Source organism: Camelus bactrianus, chromosome 11, assembly GCF_048773025.1.
Source record: "Camelus bactrianus isolate YW-2024 breed Bactrian camel chromosome 11, ASM4877302v1, whole genome shotgun sequence".
In the NCBI taxonomy this organism is placed as follows: Eukaryota; Metazoa; Chordata; class Mammalia; order Artiodactyla; family Camelidae; genus Camelus; species Camelus bactrianus.
Window position 1 is genome coordinate 30,947,354 of NC_133549.1, and position 23,758 is coordinate 30,971,111.

The 23,758-nt window shown below is 46.1% G+C and overlaps 1 protein-coding gene across 6 annotated transcripts in view; it reads right to left on the reverse strand.

Annotated features, from left to right (window-relative positions):
• VWA2 (von Willebrand factor A domain containing 2) overlaps nucleotides 1–23,758 on the reverse strand; it is a 48,591-nt gene that overhangs the window by 19,310 nt on the left and 5,523 nt on the right. For 5 of the 6 annotated variants that reach the window (XR_012510123.1, XR_012510125.1, XR_012510124.1 and 2 more), the window contains exons 2-6: nucleotides 20,277–20,338; nucleotides 15,242–15,316; nucleotides 13,800–13,933; nucleotides 8,062–8,171; nucleotides 1,371–1,565 (exon numbers count right to left, since the gene is read on the reverse strand). Coding sequence is in view for 3 of the 6 variants with exons in the window: in XM_074373582.1 (XP_074229683.1) it covers nucleotides 1,371–1,565; nucleotides 8,062–8,171; nucleotides 13,800–13,933; nucleotides 15,242–15,316; nucleotides 20,277–20,338 (576 nt within the window). In the remaining 3 variants the exon portion in view is untranslated. The remainder of the gene's footprint in view (nucleotides 1–1,370; nucleotides 1,566–8,061; nucleotides 8,172–13,799; nucleotides 13,934–15,241; nucleotides 15,317–20,276; nucleotides 20,339–23,758) is intronic. The other variant, XM_074373584.1, reaches the window with a different exon arrangement.

Consider the following 23,758-nt stretch of genomic DNA (forward strand, 5'->3'; position numbering starts at 1 on the left):
CTCATTTCTTGTAATTCACCCCTTGCTTGCCGGGCTCCAGCCCCTCCCTGACTGTCTTACTGTTTCTGTACCACACTACACTAGCTACTGCCTCAGGACCTTTGCACTTGCCATCTGTTTGTCTTGCCTTCTCTTTTCCTTGATATTTGGAAGGCTTGTTCCTCACTTCACTCAAGTTTCTGCTCAGAAAATCAACTTAGAGGAGACTTGCCAAATCCAAAACAGCTATCCTCTTCTGTAACCTCTTACCTAGTTTATTTTTCTCCTTTGCATTTTATTTCCATCTGGAATTGTATTACTTTTGTTCATTCACTTGTGTATTATCTAGTTCCTTTCTTACAATGGAAGCTCCATGAAAGCAGGGACTTTGTATTGTTGTCTCTGCATCCTCAGAATGTAGAATAGTTTGGCACGAGGAAAACAACCTACATCTATTGATTGAGAGAATGAATAAAGTACAGTCGGCCTTCCATATCCACAGGTTCCTCAGCCACACACTCAACTAACTGCAGATCTTGTGCTGTGTTTATGATCCGTGGATATGGAAGGGCTGAGTAAAGGACTTGAGCATTCGTGGATTTTGATATCCTGGGAGGGAAGTTCTGGGACCAATCCCCCATGGATACGGAGGGATGACTGTACTAAAATTAAGGAAGAGATTTCTATGTATAGGCACAGTGCCCAAAGTCATTTTACTTGACACCCATAAGAACTGGAGGTCCATAGAGATCATCTCCATATTTAGGGCTGAGATCACTGGGGACCTGTGCCCCCTCCACTTCTTGGAATGCACATTCCAGCATCTAGAGAAACGTGGTTGGAGGAGGCAGCCAGGCCCAGACACCCACTCTCCTGGATTCAGGAGCGGACCTGAGACTCAGGCTAGTCGGAACACTTTTTTGGATCATTCAACCTGAAACGGGAAATGAGTCTTTTCCCTCCAGGTGGGGCTGGGAAGATGTGAACTGGGGTGCTGCCCACATCCACCATCCCAGCTTCTGGAGAGAACCAGGCTGAGCGAACAGCAGAGATGATCGGACCCTGGGATGTCAAGAATCTTACTGGCACTGAAGCCTCTGACCCGCCCAGTGCAGTCAGGGGAGTCCATGAATTTCAGTTTCTGCCTGAATAAATTTAAAGCACATTTCCAGCACTTGAAACCAAGTGTTCAGACTAAATAAAAGACGAAGCAAATGCGCTCAGACTTCCAAAGACTTGGAGCTCCCCGTGTGCCGACAACAGTACCTCAAAGTGAGGAAAAGATAGATCCCAGAAGGGCCAGGATGGTTTCCCCAGCTCCCCTCCTTTCCCACGGCTATGAAGTCCCCAGGCTGACCGAGAGGGTGACCCAGGGTGGCGAAATCTCTTACCTCGGGAAGCGGACCCCCACGGCAAACACAGCGACGCCCCTCTGCTTCAGCTGCTTGGCTGGCAGGGCCACGTGCCCTTGGGACCTCCCGTCAGTGACGATGACCAGGACCTGGGGCACAGAGGCATTTCTGCCCCCAGGGAACCCTTTGCGCAGGAGGTATTTCAAAGCGTGGCCTGTCTCTGTGCGCCCTCCTCTGAACTCACCCAGAAGGAAAAGAGAAAGAAAAAGTCAGCGACCCACAGGTGAAGCTGAAATGAGAGCCTTCTCCCAGCAGAGGCTCAAAGGGACAATTCTAGCATGAGATATACACGTCCTCACCATCTAAAACCACAACCATGATGAAGAGGAATAACCTCGCTGGACTTAATATTTATTAGCCCATTTCTGTTACGTTGTATAATGTCATTCTTCGTTGTTTATGTGTTCACTTTCTCTTCCCACTGATGGCTCTGGGGACAATTCTCACTGTTTGTCTAACACCCACCTCCCATCTCTACCAGGCCCTTCTTGTTACGGCTCAACGTCTCCTTGGGGTGGAAAAGCAGATAACAGAGCTTCTTAAGAATCCGTGGGCATAAAGGACGGGGCTCTGATGCCAGGATCTGATGAGGATCGATTCCATGATCAGGCCTTTCCGGCCCACTTCCAAGTTCAGCGTTGAGCGCTGGAAGACTGACTCCTCTGACTACTTTCAGATCAGGGCAGGTTACAAACATCCCACGACATCAGGACGCTAAGATTCCCTAATCCTCACAGCCCAGTTGTGGAATCCCAGCTCAGAATCCCTACTAAATCTCCCCAGAGGAGGCTCATGTACACGTCCTCAGAAGGTGGACTGCCAGCTCCGAGCATCAACTGGGAAGAAAGTAATGACTCACTAAAATACACATCTTAGGTAAAACCTTTCGGTGGATGGTAACAGATGAGGAATCCCCTGCTCAGAGACCAGTGACGCGAACTGCTAGCATTTACTGTGCACTTACCACGTGCCAGGTGCCACTGTGCTAAGCGCGTGTGTGTGTGAAGGCGCTTGCCCGTACAATTCTCACCACGGCTCTGAGATCGCGGAGCTCAGACAAAGGCCTTATCTCGGGTCACACGGCTCACAGGTGGTGGAGGCAGAACTTGAACCCTGGATCCTTCCAGACCCCAAGTTCTTAACCGTCAGGTTAAATAACCAGTCAAGTCACCTGCCTCTCACCTGACTAGCAGAGGTCAAAACTGGAGTTTAAAACCAGTCAGGCTAATTCCAAAGCCAATGGTCACTCCTCTCCAGGGGCTGGCAAATTACAGCCTGTGGCCAAACGGGCATGGAAAACGGGCCCCCGTGCATTTGTGAGCTCTCTGTGCAGACACCACGTGGCCGGCAAAGCCGAAAATATTTACTCTATGGCTCTTTACTGAAAAGGTCTGCTGACTCCTACTTTGTCCTGTTCTGCCTAAATGGTCACAAAACTTCTCCCACAAAGCCAGGAGCTCCCTGTGCCCTCCCCCTGGCAGTGCTCCCCTCGAGCCTCTGGCTGTGGCCCTGCATCCTTAATTTCTCAGCCGGACTGCTTTCTCTCCTCAAAACACAGCCCACCCCCTCTGCCATCTGATCATCACTTCTTTTCCTGTACCCTCAAAGCTTCAGGCCTGGGGTGGGGGGCGGGGAAGCACTTCTCTGCAATTCTGTTCTCATTTTGCATATAAGTCCTGGGCCCCTCCAGAGATACATTTTGTTTTTCTTTTTCATTTCTGGGTTTCTGAGTGGGTCTGGGCCCCGCTCTTCATAGCCACCAGCCTGTGGTTGGAGATTAATTAAATTTCAAGGACACAAGAGCCCAGGCCACAGCTCCACTGGCCTGCAGGGCGTCCATGCTCCACATGGCTCAGCACACAAATGCATGTGCCGTCCACCCTCCCAACCTCTGCACCTAACCTGCTGGCTTCTGACTCAACCGACCGAGCTCAGCGGAGATTCCTGACAGCTTCTGAACCCTGGGAAATGAGGAGAAACCCTGCTACCTCCACTCATCCTGTGGAATATTTCTAGGTGAGTCTGTTCTGACCTCAGCATCTGGCTCCAGACTAGGAGGTCTGGGGCCAGAGTCTCAAGATTCTTCTCATTTCTCTCCAATAGGACTAAACTAGGTAGAAAGAAGTTCACAGATGGATGGCTGTTCATGATAGCAGTGCATGGACTGATTAAGGAAAGGGGCACAGATATGAGGCCCATGATACACTGGCCAGCTGAACCTGGCAGTTATCTAACCTGAGACTCCCGTTTCCTTCCCTGTTAAAGTTGGGAAAATAACAGTGTTATTTGAGGATTAAATGCTGTGCCCAGTGTGCGCTCCATCAGTGGTAGTTATAATGGACCAACTAGCAGCTTATTCTAAGTTCATCTTTTGAACTAGTCTCAAGTTCTAGTTAGCATAAAAATCCCTCAAGAGACTTAATGTGGATTCTCAGATTCCATCCTTCCAGAATCCCAATTGGTAGATGTGTGACCAGACTTGAGAATCTACAGTTTAAACCCACCTCCTCTCCCCCCACCCCCAGTGATTCTGATGCAGGCAGTGCAGGCAACAGACTCTGAAAAATAATTCCTAAGAAAGCTCACTGTAGGTTCAGGGATGCTGATGACAGGAGTTTTTGTTGGTAGTGGTTTTGGCAATGGACAAAAATCCTAGAATCAACCTCAGTGTGTCCTTTTAGGGGCTTGATTTAATACATGGTGATAGCTCAATTCATTTGGATTATTACATAACCATTAAAAAGGATCAACATGAAACATAATGCAGCTTTTATGAAAAATACATACTAAATCATATTAAGTTAAAGACAGCAAAGTGCTTTGTAATTTTAACTATTCTAAAAGCTATTTTTAAATGTTAATATGGTTTAAAGAGGCCAGAGATGGCTATAAAAGGCTTTGTGCTAATGTAAAGCAGTAACCTATTTCTGTACAGCTATCTAAATACAGTACAATTCTGATAAAGCTATAGGCAGGGTCCAAAACCTTCAATCCCAGAAAGCTCAAGAGTCGTGTTGTTGTGAAATTAATGAGATGATGGAACCAGCTCGCACAGCCCCCTGGCCAAGGTTCTAGGCATTTGGGAGTCAATGGCTGGCCATGTTTGATCTGATTTTATATTATCGTGGGGTGCAAGACTGGAAGGGTTGGTTGTAATATTCTTTACATTTATTACAATGTAGAAATATCATGATTGTCACGGTGGTTTCTTAGCCATTTTAAAACACGCTTTTGGGGGACTGCCTTGGTCTGGAAACGCAAGTGTTCTGGGTTTTGGACAGAGCTGTGCTAATCAGTCCAGAATTTAAAATTACACTGAAGGCAGAGGGCAAAGAGTCCTGGGGAGGTCAACACTCCCATTTGGCCAACATTTCCTCTGTTCTGGATAATAAGGATGTGTTAACACTCAGTGTCCTCAGTGACACTACAACCGTGGCCAAAAAACCAGTTACTGCCTCCTTGCTCTGTCTGCTGTCTCTTACAATCACCCTGGGATACACAAGTGGTCGCCATTCACATCCCCAAGGAAGAGCTGACCTTGTTCAGACACATAAAGAGGGGTCTTTCTACATTCCCAGTGTCCTCATCCGGCACATTCTCAATGCGTCTCTGCATTTCATAGGTCATGAATAATACTCTCCAGCCCTCAGCTGTGACTTTCAACCCAGCTGAGAAGGGGCTCAACTAATTACTTAGGGGGAGAGTGGGAAAGGACAGTCCCACGGGGCCTAATGGATGGAGCACTGTGACCCTGTGGTTTTGGCCAAGTCACCTGCTCCTTCTCAACCTCGGTATCCCCCTCCATGAAATAAGGGGTTGGAAGAGATACTAGGTGACTTCCAAAGTGCCTATTAGTACCAATTCACTGCTACTGGCTTAGTTTTTCACATGAGAGGAGGGCTGAGTTATCTGAGTCGAAATCTTCCAGTTTTTGACTTTCAGTCCTAAATTTAAGCCAGTAGGTTACTTTCTCTCCTGCAAATGTTTGTGTGCATATAATGGTTTCTTCTTTAACAATAAATCAATGATATAATTCATATACCATAAAATTCAACATTTTAAAGCATACAATTCAGTGGTTTTTAGTATAATTTGGTTGTACAACCATCACCACTACCTAAGTCCAAAATATTTTCATCACCCCAAAAAGAAGCTGTTAGCAGTCACTCCCCATATCCTCTGGCAATGACTAATCCACTTTGTCTCCACAGATTTGCCTATTCCAGTCTATTTCGTAGAAATAAAAATCATACGGTATGTGGGCTTTTGTCTGGTTTCTTTCACTTAGCATGTTTTCAAGGTCTATCCATGTTGTAACATGAATCATATCATTATTCCTTTTCATGGCTGAATAATAGTCCACTGCATGGATATATCATATTTTATTTAAATCCCTATTTCAAATAACTGAATATATTTGACATATACCATTGTGTAAATTTGAGGTGTACAATGTGTTACTTTTACATCTTTATCTACCATAATATTGCCATTAGCAATTGCCATTGTAGCAATATTTATCACATTTTTTTTATTGCTTTCATGAATTCTTCATATATTTTGGATATTAGCCCCTTACTTAATATATGGTTTACAAAAATTTTCAGTTCTGCAGGCTGCCTTTTCATTTTGTTGTTTCTTTTGCTGTGCATGACTTTTGAGTGTGATGCAGTCTTATCTGTGTATTTTTGCTTTGATGGATAAATTACATTTTGCTGACCCATTCATCCACTGGGCTTTTACACTGTTTCCGTTTTTTGGCTATTATAAATAATGCTACTGTGAACATGAGTGTACAAGGTTTTGTGGGGGTATATGTCTTCAATCCTCTTGGCGTGGAGTTGCTAGGACATGTGATAACTCTAACATGTTGAGGAACTGCCCAACTGTTTCCCAAAGTGGCTGCACCATTTTACAATCCTACCAACAGTATACGAGGGCTCAGATTTCTCCACATCCCTGCCAACACTCGTTACTGTCTGTCTTTCATTTTAGCCTTCTTAGTGTGTGTGAAATGGTATCTCATTATGGTTTTGATCTGCCTTTCCTTAATGGCTAATGATGTTGAGCATCTTCTCATGTGCTTATTGGCCACTTATACATGTTGTCTGAGTAAAAGTCTATTCACCAGATTTCTTATTGAGATGATGAAAAAGTTCTAAAATTAGATTATGGTAACAGTTGCATAACCCTGAAAATGTACTCAAAACCATTGAATTGTACGTTTTAAATGTGGGAATTTTATGGTATTTAAATTATATCTCAATAAAGCTGCTTAAAAAAAAATGAGTGTATATGACACTCTGAGGGCAGGGAGGCAGTGGGGAGAGAACTTTCAAAGGTGCAGATTCTTGGTATCACTGCCCAGAGTGATCCAGCGGCCGTAGGAGGCAGCCCAGGCACCTGCACTTTGACACACTCCCTAGGCAATTCCGACCCAGACCATCACCGAGGACCTCACTTTGACAAGTACTGCTCGGTGTGTCTGAGCCCCAGATATGGGAGCGAGGCCACCTCTGTTCTCTACAGGAAACATTCTTGGAGGCCCCAAGGTTAGAAGGCTCCAAGGGGACACAGAAAGGTCAGTGTACACTAACACCATTTAAAAAAAATATTAATGTCCTTTTCCCTTTGAACTTTCTTGTATTTGACTTGCCTCTCATTCTGTTTACGGTACTCAAGGGCAGAGGAAAGGGCTGGGATAAACAGCCTAAGATTAAAGTCACTGGGGGTGGGGTCTCTGGAACGTGGGGGCCCCCAAAGTTCCTGCTGTGTCCAGTGTGGGGATTCAGGCTTATTGAGAGTACTGGGAGCTTACAGAGGCCTGAGGCTGATAAAAAGACCTCAGAGCTTAAGGGTATTTGCAAGTAGAAGTGACAGCTGTAAATGGCTGGGACCATGGACTTGAGTGGGACTTCAGTAGACACTAGGGGAAGGGAAAGCAGAGATCAAAGAGGATCCGGAGATCAGAGCAGCAAGCGGCAAGTAAAGGCATTCTTCTGTGAGCACTTATGAAGAACACTGTGTATGTGTGGATGTGTATATACATACATATGCATGTGTATAACTCATTCATATCCATACAGCTGTAAATGTAATACACACATATATAAAATATTTATACACAAAATATACGTATACACACATATGTATGTGCATATACACACATCAGCTGACTTGTGATGTGAGTAAAATTTTGACCCACCATGTACATATATTTGTAGGATGTGTATGTACACGAGCAAATAAACAGCTATTTATCATTCTGAAAGCACTCTCAGTAACAGAGGAGCACTGACTCTTTTTAGATCACAAAAATGAGGCTTGGAGAAGTGTGGTGAATCATCCTGGCTGCGCGGTCACCAGGGACAGTACTGGGAAAAGGACCCAGTGTTCTCCCTTCCACCCACCTCATGCTCTTAACCTATCTCCACCCTCACTAGCCCTTTCTCCCAGGTAACTGACACAATAACAGCAATTTTTAAAAAACCTGCATTTAAGTTCCCACCTGGGACATTGTCATGTAAATGATAAGGGGCAGCCTTGAGAAGGGAATTCACATTACCCACAGCCCTCTCTCTCTGAGGTTAAGAGCCGGGCCAACCCTTCAAGGGCGATTCTGAGAGAAGCTAGCTTCATCCTAACCATGGCAGCATCTGGTCACACTTACTTGAAAACCATCCCCTTGATTTTGGCCTTCACTTCCTGTTGGGTTGAAAATGCATCCAAGGGGAATTCCAGACGAGGAGCAGAACTGAACTGGACAGCTCCCACCCTGACCTGCGGGGGGAGACAGAGGGCCCAGGGGCCAAGAGCAGGGTCAAGTCACAAACATCCCTAAGAGGAAAGAAGGGACGAGAAAGGTTAAGGCCCCTGCTTCCTGCCCACTCCCAAACACCAGTGCTGGAGCCTTCTCTCATGTCCCGAAAAGAAGGTTCCAGAGACTCAGTGGAGAATCTGGAAGGGGACTGTCACATCTGCCTGTACTCTGCACTGACTACCACCAACTCCACCCCCATCCTGACAGCTCTCTGGGCTGAGCTGTGAGTGCTTTAGGGGTCTCTGCTCACACTTACTGCCTGCCTCCCCGGTGTAGGCACTGTTTTAAGCCATCTCAACAATTATCTCATTTAATCCACAAAGCACTCTTCGTACCCACATTACTGCTGGAGAAACTAAAACAGAGGCTACAGACCCGGCCCAGGGCTAGTAAGGAAGGGACTTGGTGGCCGGGATCCTCACTAAGGCTCAGTGATGCTGCTTCCCTTCTCAGCAGGCCTTCAGCAAACCACCCGCTCCCACCCTCCCTGGGATGCCACAGAAACTAACCACAGCCACCGTCACTGGTGGCTCATCACCAGCCGCAGCCACCACACACCCACCTTTGTTGAGGGGATCAGCCCTTCCAGGCCTGCTCCTGCCAAGCTAGGGAAGGGCCCGATCTCCAGACTGGAGTCAGACTGGGGGACAAGCAGCACCCTCATCTGAGACAAGCAACACTGGAGCTGGAGTTCCTTGGCAGTGGAGAGAATAAGAGCCACCAGTGGTCCCAGGTCTTGCATCTTAATGCATGAGACCACGTGAGAAAACCCAATGCCTCGCAAAACTGGAGAAGGGAGACGGAGTCAAGTCACTCTCTGGACCCTTAAGATTGGCATGTGTCAAGCAGAGAAGAGTTGAAACATTAAAGTTTCCTCTCGAGGACCTAACCCCTGCACCTTGTCACTGGCTCTCAAAACTCCTGGAGAAACTACACTCTTAGTTACTATTCTCAGAACCAGCCCCAGTTCTGGCCAAGATTGCAAAAGGCCAAGGGATTCATATTTAAACAATGATGCAGACTTTTGCTACGTGAATTCCTTCTCTACTGATCCCTTAACAGGCCTGGTGGTTGATCAACACACAACCACCTCACCAGGCTGGCTGCATCTGCTCCCAGTGAGCACAGCCCATCAGACTTTCCTTCCACGGGAGAGTCCTAGGAGGGGCCTCTGGGCATCTTAAGGAAAAAGAAAATGAAGTTTTAGGTGGGCACGTAGGGGAGAGGGACACTGAAAAGCAGAATAGTAGAGAACCTCAAGAAAGAGTTTCTGAGAAGCGACCTCTGTAAAATCTCCCTCAAATTTAGCATGTTGCTAAAGGGTCATCTCAGATCAGTGGGGAAAAGACGGTCTAGTCAGTAAGTGATATTGGGACACCTGGAGAGCCATCTGCAAAAGAATTAAGGGTAAACTGCAAACGGATTCCAGATTTAAACGTGGAAAATGTGACCATAAAAGTTCTGGAAGAAAACTTGAAAGAATTCCTTTGTAACTTCAAAGTAGAAAAGACCTTACTAGGACTTGCAATCCAGAAGTCAGAAATGAAAATCGATAAATCTGACGAAGAAAACTTCCACAGGGCAAAACATACCATAAGGCAACCAGAACAGGAAGATAACATGAAAAGTTGCCGACTCATGTCAGAGATAAAAGGTTAGTTTCCCCAATATATAAAGAGTATCTAAGAATTGATATGTAAAAGATCAACAGTCCAACAGAAAAATGGGCAAAGGATATGAACAGAGATCGCAGGAAAGGAAATACAAATGGTTCCTTAGTAAGAAGAGATGCTTGACTGTGTCACCCTGAGATGTAGCAAAAAGCCAGATACGCTTACAGGGGGAAATAGTATCCTCAAACACTGCTGGTTAAGAACATAAATGTCAAAGCATGCATAGAGAGCAATTTGTCAAGGTTTACTGAAAATAACAAATGCATGGGGCTACTGGGAACTCATCCTACAGCTGTACTTCCACAGGTGTGAAACGACATATTTACAAGCTCACAATGTATCTGTAATAACGGATGTCTATCAACAGGGAGCTGGTTAACTAAACCTTGGCAAATCCTTACGACAGGAGCATTAATCAGCAATGAAAAATGATACATGGCTCTATTAATACCTATACTACCTATCTATCTAGACATGGAAAGACTCCCAAGACAATGCAAAGAGAAAAAGGCAATATATAAACACTACGTACTGTGTGGTACCCTTTGTGTAAAAAGGGCAAAAATAAGAGCAGATATTCACATTGCTTGTATTTGCATGAAGCAATTCTGCAAGGATGCTCACAAGACAGCAGGCGGCGGGGGGGGACTGGGCAAATACAAAACGTGTGGGTGAAAGGGATGCTTTTCATTGAATGTCTTTCTTTTTTAATCATGTGAATGAATCACTTAGTTTAAAAACTCCCTTGAGACCAACAGCTGGGTGTGTTTAACTGAGTTAAACAGGAAGGAGCCAACTTCAAAACAGAAGATGGAAACAGCCTGAGTCAGTAGTTAAGGCATTTAATTTAATTGGTGGTTTGGGAGCAAAATTGTTACCTTTTATCTTCAGTTTACTGTATGCTCAGAAGCCAGCCCGCCCAGACTTCTCAGCACACTGTAATCAGTCCGCTCCAATCATTATATTAGAAGCCAGGAAGTGAACTTCTCAGCTTCAGTGTTAAGAGGAAGACTTCAAACACCTTACATCCACCTCAGTAACAAAGCCCCCATAAAAAGCCTGCATTTACAGCTACTTGAAAATTTCCGCCTGGAACGTAAAATAAGGTGCACATCAAATCTCCTTTGTGGGGAGATAACAAGACGGTGACACCAAAATGCAGCAGCAAAAACATAAAACCTGAAGCCGCAGATCAGACTGAACCGTCTGAAGTCACCCTAATGCGAAGAGCCTTCGCCAGAAGTCCCAGCAAGTCCGAGCAGCTTGGAGGTGGAGGCGCTCACTTGCTCACGAAACAGACACCCAATTCCTCTGCTCCACACGTCTTGCTTTAAGAAAGTTTTCTTGGGACAAACCCAAATACAAAACTCCCTGAACCCCCAGATTCCATCTTCTCAATAAAACAGAGCCACTAAGCACCCTCCTTCTCATGAAAATCAAGTTCCCTCGAATGGGAATGTCCAGGCCTCTCACTGTTCTGTTTCCCTGTTGTGGCCACTGTCCCATTTGCCAGTATCTAACCTAAAAATGCCACATTCTAGATGTGGTTCAGCAACATCGAGACTAAATTCCCTGAACTCTGGGGCCTTGTGGGTTGGGATAGCTGCTCCCAACAGCACCACCCATGAAGTTTTTTTTTTGTTATAGTTTTCTTATCCTCTGTTCGAGGATGCTGAATTCCATCAGCACCTCCCACTTCCACATACACAGATACACGCACACCTCACCATGTCGCCAGCTGTCCACTTGCTATATGACTGGGACAGCAGAATGTGAAGTGCTGGGCTGAGAGTCAAGAGGCCCAGTTCTTCCACGCTTAGTTCTTTTCGAAGATTGCTGTGTGACCTTAGGCAGTCACTTAGCCTCTCTGAACCCATTTATTCATCTATAAAACATTCTCTAATACTCCATACAGCTCTTCTCTTCCAACTTGCCATCCACTGGGGTCTCCAGGCCACTCATTTCAGGACATATTACATCCCTGCTAAGGTCATCAGTGTTTGATCTTTATGGCTCTTCCTCTATGAAAAACTAGTGAAATGTCATAAAGAATCACTTCCTTTTAAAAGCAGGGCAGTATGTGGAGGAGGGTAGAGATTCAGCAAGCCTCAGCCCTGACCCTCTCGGGGTCTGTGATGGGTTGACTTCATGGCTGGAACTTCCATGTTCATGGAATGACGTCAGGTATAACTGAGCGAGACAGCCTGAGAGCAATGGGCTCCCTCCCCAGACGACATGCCATTCTGGAGAAAATCTGGCCCTCATTAACAGCCACTTTGGCTCCTAAATCCTAAAGGGTTTTCTAGGATTAATCCAGGAATGTCATCTTGGAAAACCATTTCCTTCCTCAGTCTGTATGTGACTAGTCCCTAATTCAAGTAATTATGGCTTTCCAGACCAAAATGCCCTTCCTAAATTTTTATCTGATTTTTGAGTCAGTTCACACGGTTCAAAATCCATAAAGTATAATGAAGTTTACACCCATGAGTCTCCCCCTGGACTCATGCCCCATCTGCTCAGATCCCACCTTCTCCGTCAACTGGAAATCACTGCTCTTAGCCTCTCACAAATCCCTCCAGGGTTTCTTGATGCATATACAAACGAATACAAATACAGACTTTTTTCATCTCCATTTTTCCTAAAAAGTAATATATTATAAATACCATTTGCACCTTTCTTTTTACACTCAATTTATTTTGCTGTCTCTCCAGATCAGAGAATTTCCTCATTCGCTTTCTGCAGCTGCCCTGTGTTTCATTATATGAATGCACCATAATGGACATATCTGTTCCCTGAGAGCGGGCATTTGGGTTGCCTGAAATCTTTACAATTACAAACAACACCGCAATGAAAAATTTTGCACGTGCATTATTTTGCACCTGTGGGAGTATCTGTGGAATACATTACGGGGTCAGAGTCCAAGCCTTTGTCATTTTGATGGACATTTTTAGATTCTTTTATAGAGGCTGCACACTCCCCAGCAGAGCATGAGAACACCAGTCTCCTACAGGCTTGCCAAAGGAGCACGGCACCGAATTTTGGATTTGCTGCTAATCCAGTTAAGTGGAAAATGGTATCGCAGCTGGAGATTTGCTATTACATTGAGTGAGGCTGGGGATCTCTTCCTATGTCAAAGGGCCGTCTGTGTTTCATTTTCTGAGAACTGTGTTCATTGACTGTTTTTCTACTGAGCTGTTCCAAAATACCTCTTTTAGCAACAAGAGCTGCAGCTAGCACACTCTGCTGGTATCTGCTGACTCGCTATCTAGAACCATGAAGAACAAGAAATGCAGATACTGGTTGGATTCATCAGGCAGGAGCTGTTCCTTTCAAGTAAACAGAGGGGAGGAGCTGTGATTCATAGTAAGACTCTAATCTTCAGAGGTAGTTACAGTCTTTGTCTGTCAGCATGCTTTCCCTTTCGCACTATTCTGCAAACACCACCTCCCTTTCTAGCGGGACATCCAGTGTTCATCCACCCCCCAAGAATGTGGGTGAAATGACTCAAGTCTGGCTGGACAATCTCTTCCCTCTGACTTCTGTGATAGGTCAAGGAATTGTCATGTGACCCATGCCTGCCCAATCAGAGCCCTCCTCAGGGACTTCTACCAGTTCCACACAGAAAGAAGTCCACTCTCTTTTTCCTGGTGTGACGAGCTCGAAGGACAATGCAGGGCAACTTTGCTATGAAAGGAAAACCCGCCTGGGAAGGATGCCAACCAAGGAAAGCAAAATGGAGAGGAAAAGGAAAAAGAGAGGGGCTGAGTCTTCGGATCCCATTACGTCTGGAACCAGGATTTACCCCCTTGTTCTTCCTGGTTCCACAGGCCAGTAAATGCCCTCTTTTGCTTAAGATGGAATTTCTGTCACTTGCAATCAAAGATGTTGTAATACAAAGACAAGACTTCCACTCACCTTCCTGAGGTTGATGTCCAGAGCGTCACAGACCGTGATGGCAAAGTGCTTGGACCTTTCAAAGCTCCCTTTCCCGACGCTGTGAGAGCCGTCTATCAGAAACAGGATGTCCACTACAGCCGAGCACCACATCACTAGGGGAGAGTGGGATAGAATGGGTGACAACCAGCTTCCCTGCTCTGATCCCAAGAGGACCTTACTACCAAATATGAGTGGAGGGGAAACAACCTTGTGGTGGGCCCAGCTCCTCTTAGCACAATGGTGGAAATAACACTGGGCAAAGTCTGGGCCAGATGCAGCCCTCCCCTGCAGCAGAGAACATGCATCTACCACGGGCAGAACGCGCACAGACAGGCCCTTCCATGAAAATCTGTGTAATAAGGAAAGAGTCTAATTCAATAACACTAACTGAGTTGCATGAGAGGAGTGGCTACTGGGCCAGTGAGGAACACCCAACAGCCTTGGTTCCTGCCCTCAGGGGTCACAACCTAGTCTGGGACACAGCCAGGCACCCTGGTACGTAAGGTCGCATTACCCAAGAGGCTAAGTAATGGTAACCAGCACTGACTGCACCTTTCCTGTAAACCAGGTGCTACCTTAAACACTTTATACTTTTTAATTTATTTAATTCTCATAACCACCTTGAGATTGATTACTATTTTTTAAATTTTTTCAACAGTTATATTGAGATACCATTCACAGATAAGTCGCCCATTTACAATTTAACGGTTTTTAGTACATTCACAGATACAGCCTACCACCATCACAACCAGCTTTAGAACACTTTCCATCTCCTCGAAAAGAAACCCTGCACCCTTTAGCGATCAGCAACCCAGCCCCCCACCACCACCCTTAGGCAGATTTACAGTGTGTCTTCCTGTTGGAGAGATGAGGAGAGCAGGGTACTGGGCAATTCGGTACCTTCCCTAAGGCCAAAGTACCAGGAAGTGGGGAAGCCAGGAATCGAAGCCAGGCCATCTGGCTCGAGTCCACACTCATCCGCTCGCCACAAAGATGCAAGAGAGGAAGTCAGAGAAGCACCAATGAGAAGGCGCCACCAGGAGCAGCGAGTTGGGGGGTGTGAGCAGAGAGGGAGGGAGGGACGTGCAGGGCGGGTCCGGCTTGGGCACACTGAGGGGATGCCGAACAGGGCGGGCAGAAGAAGGAGCATGGTAGAAGACAAGGCTGGCTGGGTAGATGGTGGTCACCTGACACAAGACCTTGAAGCAATGACCAAGAAATTCAGCAACAAGGATTTACCTAGGGATTTTACCCAGGAGAGGAACTTGGTCAGGCCCCTGTCTGGGGAAAATGACTCTGTCCACAGCATGAAAAAAGACAGGAGTGGGGCAGAAACTGTCTGGAGTAACATGGCTTCTCTTGGGTCTGTCACACAGAGGCCGAAGATGGCATATGAAGGGTGGAGTAAAACATGGGCTTACTTTTGCTGGCGGCTGAAATCTTCCCAATGGTCTCCTGGCTTACGTGGACTTCCTGCAGAGGGAGGGATGGGGGCACTAGGAGAAAAGACAGCAGAAGCAGTCATAACAAGGCAGAGAGGAGAGGAGTTGCCATTGCCATGCTATGTGACCAGAACCAACGGGGAATGAGAGAGAAAACAGGAAGGTCGAGGGGTTTAATGACATTGTATCTTAAAAATTACCAGATGGACAACACAAACAGCCCCCCCCACCCCGCCACCTTCCCAGACTTCTATCAAGGATCTTTACATTTAAGTTTTTTCTTTCTTTTTTTTTTTTTAGGGGGTGGGGTACTGGGGATTGGACCAGGCCCTCACGCATGCTAAGCACATGCTCTACCACTGAGCTATACACCCACCCCCAAGTATCTTTGCATTTAAATTTGGGTTTTTTGAAGAGAAAAATTAAAAGTACATACAGAGGGAATATAGACAGCCAGTGATTCTGACGAGTTTTGGGGTTTGTTTTTTTACAATTCAGTGACACTTCTCCTTGCTTTAAAATATTTTCTTCTTTTGTCTTTTTCTGCTTTTGAAGCAAGCTCTCAATTACAAAACATCAAACTACTCTTGAAAATGCCAGCCACCGGCACCGGACGGAGAAGCCCACAAGGAAGGACAGAGAGCGGCAGGTGGCAAGAGGTGGGAGGTGATTCAAGCAGTGGTTACAAATGTTCACAGGAAGCTAAAGCTCTCCAGCAGGTTGTGCCCTAACGTTAGCACAGGTTAGGCTGGTCACTACCTCGGCGAGTGGCTTCAGTGTGTTCGGGTTCAGCGTCTACACGCCAATACAACTTCTTCCAGTTATGAGCTCTTGGCTTGCACTGATCACAGGATGGCCAGAGGACACCAGACCAGTTTGTCAGTTTTTCAAAATGCTGTCATAGACCCAAGAGATGTACTGGGAGACTTCAGGAGCTCCACACTTCAGTGACAGCGAGTGACTGGGATTTCCTGGCGGGATACGTAGCTTGGCCAAAATCCAAACGCCATTAGTGAGCTTCAGGGATTGGTACGGCATGTCCTGCCCTTCCAGGTTCCTCTCGGCAATAGTATAAACATTGTTGTTTTGCAACTTGCTGGAAACAGTGTCAGCATTTAAATGACATTCCTTTATCTGAAACTTTGTCCCTGGTGAGGCATAAGAACTGGGTGCCCCTCTGGGGTAGTTTCTTGACATACAAATTAACCTTGGATGTGAACAGACAATTTATAGAAGAAAGAGAATTTGCAGAAACGCACAAGGGAAATTTTTCAAACAGGTGACAAAACACTTTGATTCAAACAGTGGGATACTCTGTTAAATATGAAATTTAGATGATCAAGCTATAAATTTAAATGCAACTGGGAAAAGATTAAATTAGGAAAAAACTTTTCCAGCGGTGGTACTGTAAATTGGTACATACACCCCTTTGGAAAACAACGTGGCCAAATGAAGTAAGTCATAAAAAGGCTTATATCCTTAGACCCTGTAGTATCACACCTGGGAATTGATCCAAAGGAAAAACAACTTTAGAGACGGGAAAAGGCACATTGAGACACTCCCTTTGGTGTTATCTGTCTGAGGAATGCTGCTGATAACAAATATCCGAAGAGACAGGACTATGAGTAAACACTGATATATTCCTTCAAAGCAATGAGTATGAACAAGGGCTGAAAAGTTTTGGGGTACGAAGTGCGTGAATACATTTTTTGTTCTTCTATACAGAACCCAGTAAAACTGTAATCATGGCCTGTGAGCAGTCAATAACTGTTTACAAAATAAACTTTCAGAACAGGTAATGGGTCAGGATTGCTGAACGGCGAGCCAACCGTGATGGAAGTCCTGAAGACAATGAGGGTGCCACTTGGAAGGATTATCTGAGAAGCCAACTGTGCATGGTCGATGTCAGAAGTAAACGTGCAGATGCTCTAAAAATGTCAATGTCCAGGGGAGGGTATAGCTCAAGTGGTAGAATGCGTGCTTAGCATGCATGAGGTCCTGAGTTCAATCCCCATTACCTCCTCTAAAAATCAGTACACCTAATTACCTCCACTGCAAAATAAAAAAAAAAATAATTCAGTAATAAAAATGTCAATGTCCTATGAGTAAGCGCAGAGGGCACAGAATGAGGGTGGGCAGAGCCCAGGAGCAGGACAGCCCAGGAAGGGGGGCAGATGAAGGAATGTGAAATGGGGGGCTGCTGGGAGGTAAAGGTGGGGGTGCAGGAGGCGGCGAGGGAGGGAGGTATCATACCACACAGAGAAGTTGGGTTCAAGAGGATTTGCACCTGCCAGGACAGTGGGAGTGGTCCCAGCTCCACTCTGGTTTCTCTCCATTCACTAGTCTCCTTAATAGCAAACTAAACCAGTTCCTAGTTCTCCTCTGACCAGATTTTTTAGTTTGCCCACCTGACATGCCCTCCCCTCAATCTCTACTCACAGGGAAGATGGTTCAAGGCCAAAATGCTGAACCAGCAATTAGCTCCCCAGTCAAAAGCTATCAGACAAAAAAAAAATCAGACCTTCTTTCATGAGGTCTGCGAGAACCTGCCACTGCCGTTTTGCTACCAGAGGCAGAAACAAGACATAAACTACAATACAGACAGTAGACTGATTATAGAAAAAAAAACAAAAACAAAAACAAAAACAAAAACCTCCACTTCCATAAAACATGGCTGATGTTAGGACAGAGGCAGTGGCAACACCTCACCCCCAAAAAACCCAAACAAAAGAACACAAAAGTCACTCAATAATTCAGCAAATTGGTCTCCCAGAAAACTAGCTTTCTGCATCACTGCATTCAGGCATCACCAACATCTTGCCAACCTGGGGGGCTCCCACTGCAGCCCACCCCATAATGCGGTGCTGCTCCCATGAGCCCTGCTCCCCCGGAGGCTCCCCGAAGGCAGGAACACTTCCCCCTTCTCCTTCCTCCACAGAGCCCAGCCCGGCTCTCTGCACAGTTTGGCCAAATGAATTAAGAGCTATAAAAATGCTCACACCCTTTGACCCTGTATTCAAAGCAGGTAGGCACTAAGCTTTCCTGAACGTGCCTACAAAATACTGGCAAAGAGCCCAGGAGCTGAGGAATCCCTAACGTCCTGTAGGAAGACACTGTTCCTTTAAAAATGTCTTACCAGCAAGTTCTCCAGCTGGAAACTGGCCAGCCACTGCCCTGGACGGGAGGGTGGGCTCTGTGACTGCAGATCACTCACTCCAGATGTGGCTCGGCTAACGTAACTCTGTACCACGTGCTCGGCTGTTACAGCAGGTGAGTGGGTACCTGGGGGACATCTTCACTTCTTCCCTGTGTAACCACCTCCGGATTCTGCAGAAGCTCCCCCTGAACAGGGAGCTGATGAATGTGTGGCTGCTGCTTCCTCTTCAAACCAAGTCAGCCCACCCCTCTGAGGACCACCTACCTGGGCTCCAGAACCTGAATCTGCTGGGGGGGACAGGCGGTGCTAAGGAGCTGGCAGGGTTGAGAATCACTAATCTAGTCAAACCCTCGCACTCTACAGGTAAGAGCACAGGCTTAGAGAGATAAAGCCTGTCCATTCCTGTCCGGGAAGGGTGGGCAGCCTGGGAGGGAGGAGACTCAGGTTTCCATCCCAGCTCACCTACTGATAGCTGTGTGATGCCAGGCAAGTCACACAGCCTCTCTGGGCCTCCCCTGCCCCATCTGTACAACCTAGGGGTGGTCAGATCAAGTGCTCTGTAAACTGAACAGACTACAGAGAGTGAAGTTCACAATGAGCTGAAACAGAACTGGTCCTGTGTCTGGGCCTCCAGGGACCGCATTCAGGCCCTGTCCCCAAACAAGTCTCATTCCTCCCCAGTCCCTCGGTAATGAAGCTGCTGTGTTACACTGTCCACCCACGGGACTTCAAGAGAGGGGAGAGGTGGGCTGAGCAACCACACCCTTCTTCCAGCCTCTCTCATCTCCGAGGCCCCGGAGAACAGGCAGGTGGTGACAGCAGCCAACCCCGCAGGGTGCGCACACCTACTCGCGGAAACATAAACCAGGCAGGAACCGCAGCCGAGCCTCAGGGACCACAGGACGATCCTGAGCCAGCCTCGGACAGCCGGCCACCCAGCCCGCTCGTTCTTACTTGTCAGACAGCAATCCACAGAACACACCCATTCCTTTCTACCATCTCTTATTTCAAAGAGGCTAGAACCCAGGAGGGCCAAAACGGCAAGTAAAAAGAACACTGATTTGCCCCATTATTCCTTCATGAAGCTACTTCTTGAGCACCGAATGTGTGCCAAGCCCCGGCTGGGTGCCAAGGTTACACAGCATGCAGTGAACAAAGAGCAGGCAGGGTCTGTTCCTCATAGAGCTTATGTCCATCTGGTGGAGAAGATGGACACTAATTTTTTTTTAATTTGCACAGAAATAAACTCATATCTATGTTAAATGCTACACAGCAGAGGGACACAGGGCTACAGGAGGTTTCAATAAAGGGATCTGTCCTGATCTGGGGGTCCAGGAGGAATGGTGCTAGGGGATGAGCAGGAGTTCACCAGAGCAGCAGTGTTCGGGTGAGGCAGTGATCCAGGCAGAGGGGCTAACTGAGAACCCCTAGGGTGGCAGGGAGCAAGGGTGCAGAGCAGGCCTGGAGGGAATGTGGGCTGCAGCACAAAGGATGGAGGGAGGGGGCTCCAGAGGGGACACCAGGTGGCAGAGGGTCAGATCAGGCAGAGCTTCTTAAGAGTCATGGGACATTACTTTAAAATTTCAGGTAGGTGATAGGAGTGGAGAGGGGTCCAGACATGACGAGATTTGCATTTTGAAGTGGCTGGTATATGAATAACAGGATGGAGGGGGACCAGGTGAACCCAGGGAGACCATTTGGGGGCTACTGCAATGGTCCAAGCACCAGATGATGTGGCTTCAACAAGGCAGGTGGCCATGGAGTGGAGAAACACTGATGCACTCAAGAGAAGTTAAAATCAACACGATGTGAGACAAACCAAATCAATACTTCACCCCTCCCACCAAGAAAACTTACCTCCAGCAAACAGGAAAAGGCAGAGGGCTTCCAGCAACAGGAAAGAGGGCATCTTGACATAACTATAGGGTCAGGACAAGGGAAAAAAAAAAGCAGCAGTAATCAGCTCTGTGAGCTCCCCAAGTCACACCCCTAAACAAGATGGCAACAGCTCAGCCTTTCCTGGGGCACAAATGTGACCCTAGAGGCTGGTCCTCGCCACGATAACCACAGCAGCCTAGAGAAGCCTCAAGTTCCCTCAAAGCCATGGAAGACTCTGCTCCAGTGGTTTTTGGTTTTTGTTTTTTTAACTTTTTTTTTTTCTGGTTTTCCCTGCAAAGCTTTTTGTTGTTGTTGTTATTTTATTTATTCTTTATCGCAGTAAAGTCAGTTTACAGTGCTGTGTTAATTCCAGTGTATGACATAATGATTTATATATATACCTTTTCATATTCTTTTTCATTATAGGCTATTACAAGGTATTGAATATAGTCCCCAGTACTATACAGTAGGACCTTGTTTATCTGTTTTATATATAGTAATTACGATCTGCAAATCCTGAACTCCCAATTTATCCCTCCACCCACTGCCTTCCCCTCTGGTAACCACAAATTTGTTTTCTATATCTGTGAGTCTGTTTCTGTTTTGTAAATAAGCTCATTTGTATCATTTAAAAAAAAAGATTCTACATATAAGTAATATCATATGGTATTTTTCTCTTTTTTGGCTTACTTCACTCAGTAGGACAATCCCCAGGTCCATCCATTTTGCTGCTGCAAATGGTATTATTTTATTCCTTTTTATGGCTGAGTAATATTCCATTACATAAATATTCCACAACTTCTTTATCTAGTCATCTGTCAATGGACATTTAGGCTGTCTCCATGTCTTGGCTATTGTATATAGTGCTGCTATGAACACTGGGATGCATGTTAATCTTTTCAAAGTAGAGTTCCCTCTGGACATATACGCAGGAATGGGACTGCTGGATCCCATGGTGAGTCTATTTTTAGTCTTTTGAGAAATCTCCATACTGTCTTCCACAACGGCTGCAACAAACTACATTCCCACCGATAATGTAGGAGGGCTCCCTTTTCTCCACACCCTCTCCAGCATTTATCATTTGTGGACTTTTAATGATGGCCATTCCGCCTGGTGTGAGGTGATACCTCATAGTTTTGATTTGCATTTCTCTGACACTTAGCAATATTGAGGATTTCTTCATGTGCCTATTGACCATTTGTATGTCTTCACTGGAGAAATGTTTGTTTAGGTCTTTTGTCCATTTTTTGACTGTGTTGTTAATCCAATGACTTTGATTTTAAAGAACAGCCTAACATCTTCCCCAGACACCCACCCCCAAAACCCCAGCTCCTTCACAGGCTCTGGCAAGGTGTGCCGTGTCCTGACTTAAGAGACCTGAGTCCCAGCTCATCATGGGTCTTGACCAGCCAGGTGACCCTGGGGAAAGACCTTCCTTCTCAGTGGCTCCACTTCTTCACAAGGAGTTAGATTCTGACTGGCTGAATGATTTCAAAGTCTTCATTTTCTGAAACCCAATAAGGTCACCCAGCCTGCACTTTCCAAATTACTGAAAAACAGTCATGCAGCTGAGGAAGAAACAAAAGTATTCTTGTAAAACTTTTTATTGCTTAATAATGCTTGTAGTATGGGTAAAATTCAGTTCCATAGGGTCTGATTACTTATCGATTTTTGAGACAGATATTAAGGATGGCAACCAAGAGCTTTTCATAAGAAATTATAGACCATAACTTTGATTCCATAAGGGCACATGTCTGAAGTTTACTTCTAATTTTATCTGCAAGCCCAGAAACACATTATCATTCCAATAACAAAGATATGATGCACAATTCAGACAGACTTATATTTTGGTGAATGTACATGCAGTATAAAAACTGAAAGGGATCAGAGAGATGAAATTTAGACTTTTTCCCCCCAGCATAACTTGGCAGGAAAAAAATCTAAAAATGTCTTAATAGGTTCTAGAAATTCTTTCGTCTTTTGGGATCCAATACATTCAAGATCTCATCCTACAGTTTTTCTGCATTAAACCTGTCTTTTAAGAAATGACTTAGAAGAACAAGGAAACACACATTTCTTTCTGCTAAACAGATAACACTGATGCTCAATCAGGAGATAGTTCTGAAGAGGAAATCCTGAGCAGAGATATGGAGAGGGAAATACTACAGGATTCCAGGGGACGTACAAACGAGCTTATTTACATCCCTCTAGAGATGAGGGATGAGAGAGGAGGTCAGTCCCTGCAGGTGGTATATAATAAGCATGCAGCACGCAGCGGGGAAACTCACTCCAACCTGATGTGCTGAGAAAGTCCCTTTAACATCGTAGATAAAGGCCACCCTCCTGCACCTAAGAATAGAGACAGCAAGGCAGAAGCCCCGAGTTTTCATTTACAGATCCTGGTCCTTCAGACCCATCCGACTCCCCACCCCCGCCAACCTCCACTGGGGAGGCCAGTTCTCCAAAACATTCAGCAGGAGTCTCCTAGTCCTCTTCAGCCACTCACCTAAGTGCCTTTAACTTAACCTTCACTCAGATGAACTGTCTTACATGTCTGATGCAATTCCACTACCTTTGCCTGGACAATGAAAACACACCTCCCAGCTGCAGAAACCAAACAGAACGCGACTCTGAATTCACAGAATTTGCTAACCGGGCTGAGAGCAATGGCTACCTTGAAACTCAAAGTCAAAACAGGAAATACAGATTCTTCTGATTTGCAGAAAAGTTAAAAATGACCCAGCTTGTGTTCATCAAGGTGCTATGGCCAGACCTCACTCCGAAATGCAGGAAACAGGAACAACCAGTGGTATGAGTGTGCTTTTGTGGACAATGCCCATCCCCTGGGTCTGTGCTCCGAGCCTCAGGAGGCGCGCTATGGTGTGAAAGTCAAGAGGAGACTCAGGGAGTGAGCCGTGTACACCTCAGAGATGGCGGGAAGGGGTCACTGAGGCTCACAAGGGGAGGAGTCCTAGGTGATAACAAGGCTGAAATCTCCGGCTCCTAATCCAGCACACTTTCCTCTAACCATGCTACTCGTGGAGCCGAGGTCAGCTCAGGGTCCTCGAGCCACCCCCTGAACTCCATCTACACTGAGCTGGCACACGGTGACTCCGCGACAGGTAGGAGCCACCCCTGCCCCATGGTGGCAGACAGCCTGCACCCTGGATCCAGGGACCCCCTTCTCATCTCATGCCATGTGATCCTGAGAGGGGTCGTGGCTCCTCCCCCTGCAAAATGAGGAGGTTGGATCAGTTGCTGCCAAGGTGTCTTCTGGTTTTAAAAGAATCCCGTCTAGCTCTCCCCTCCATCATGGACCCGCAATGGGCAGACCTTACCCTACTGTTTATTCAGCTTGTTGGTTTTCAAAACATTTCTGAAGCAAACTAAATCCAATGTCCCAACCAGCTGAGAGTCTCTGGGCTTCAAATAACTCAGTGGATTCACATCCTCACCAAATC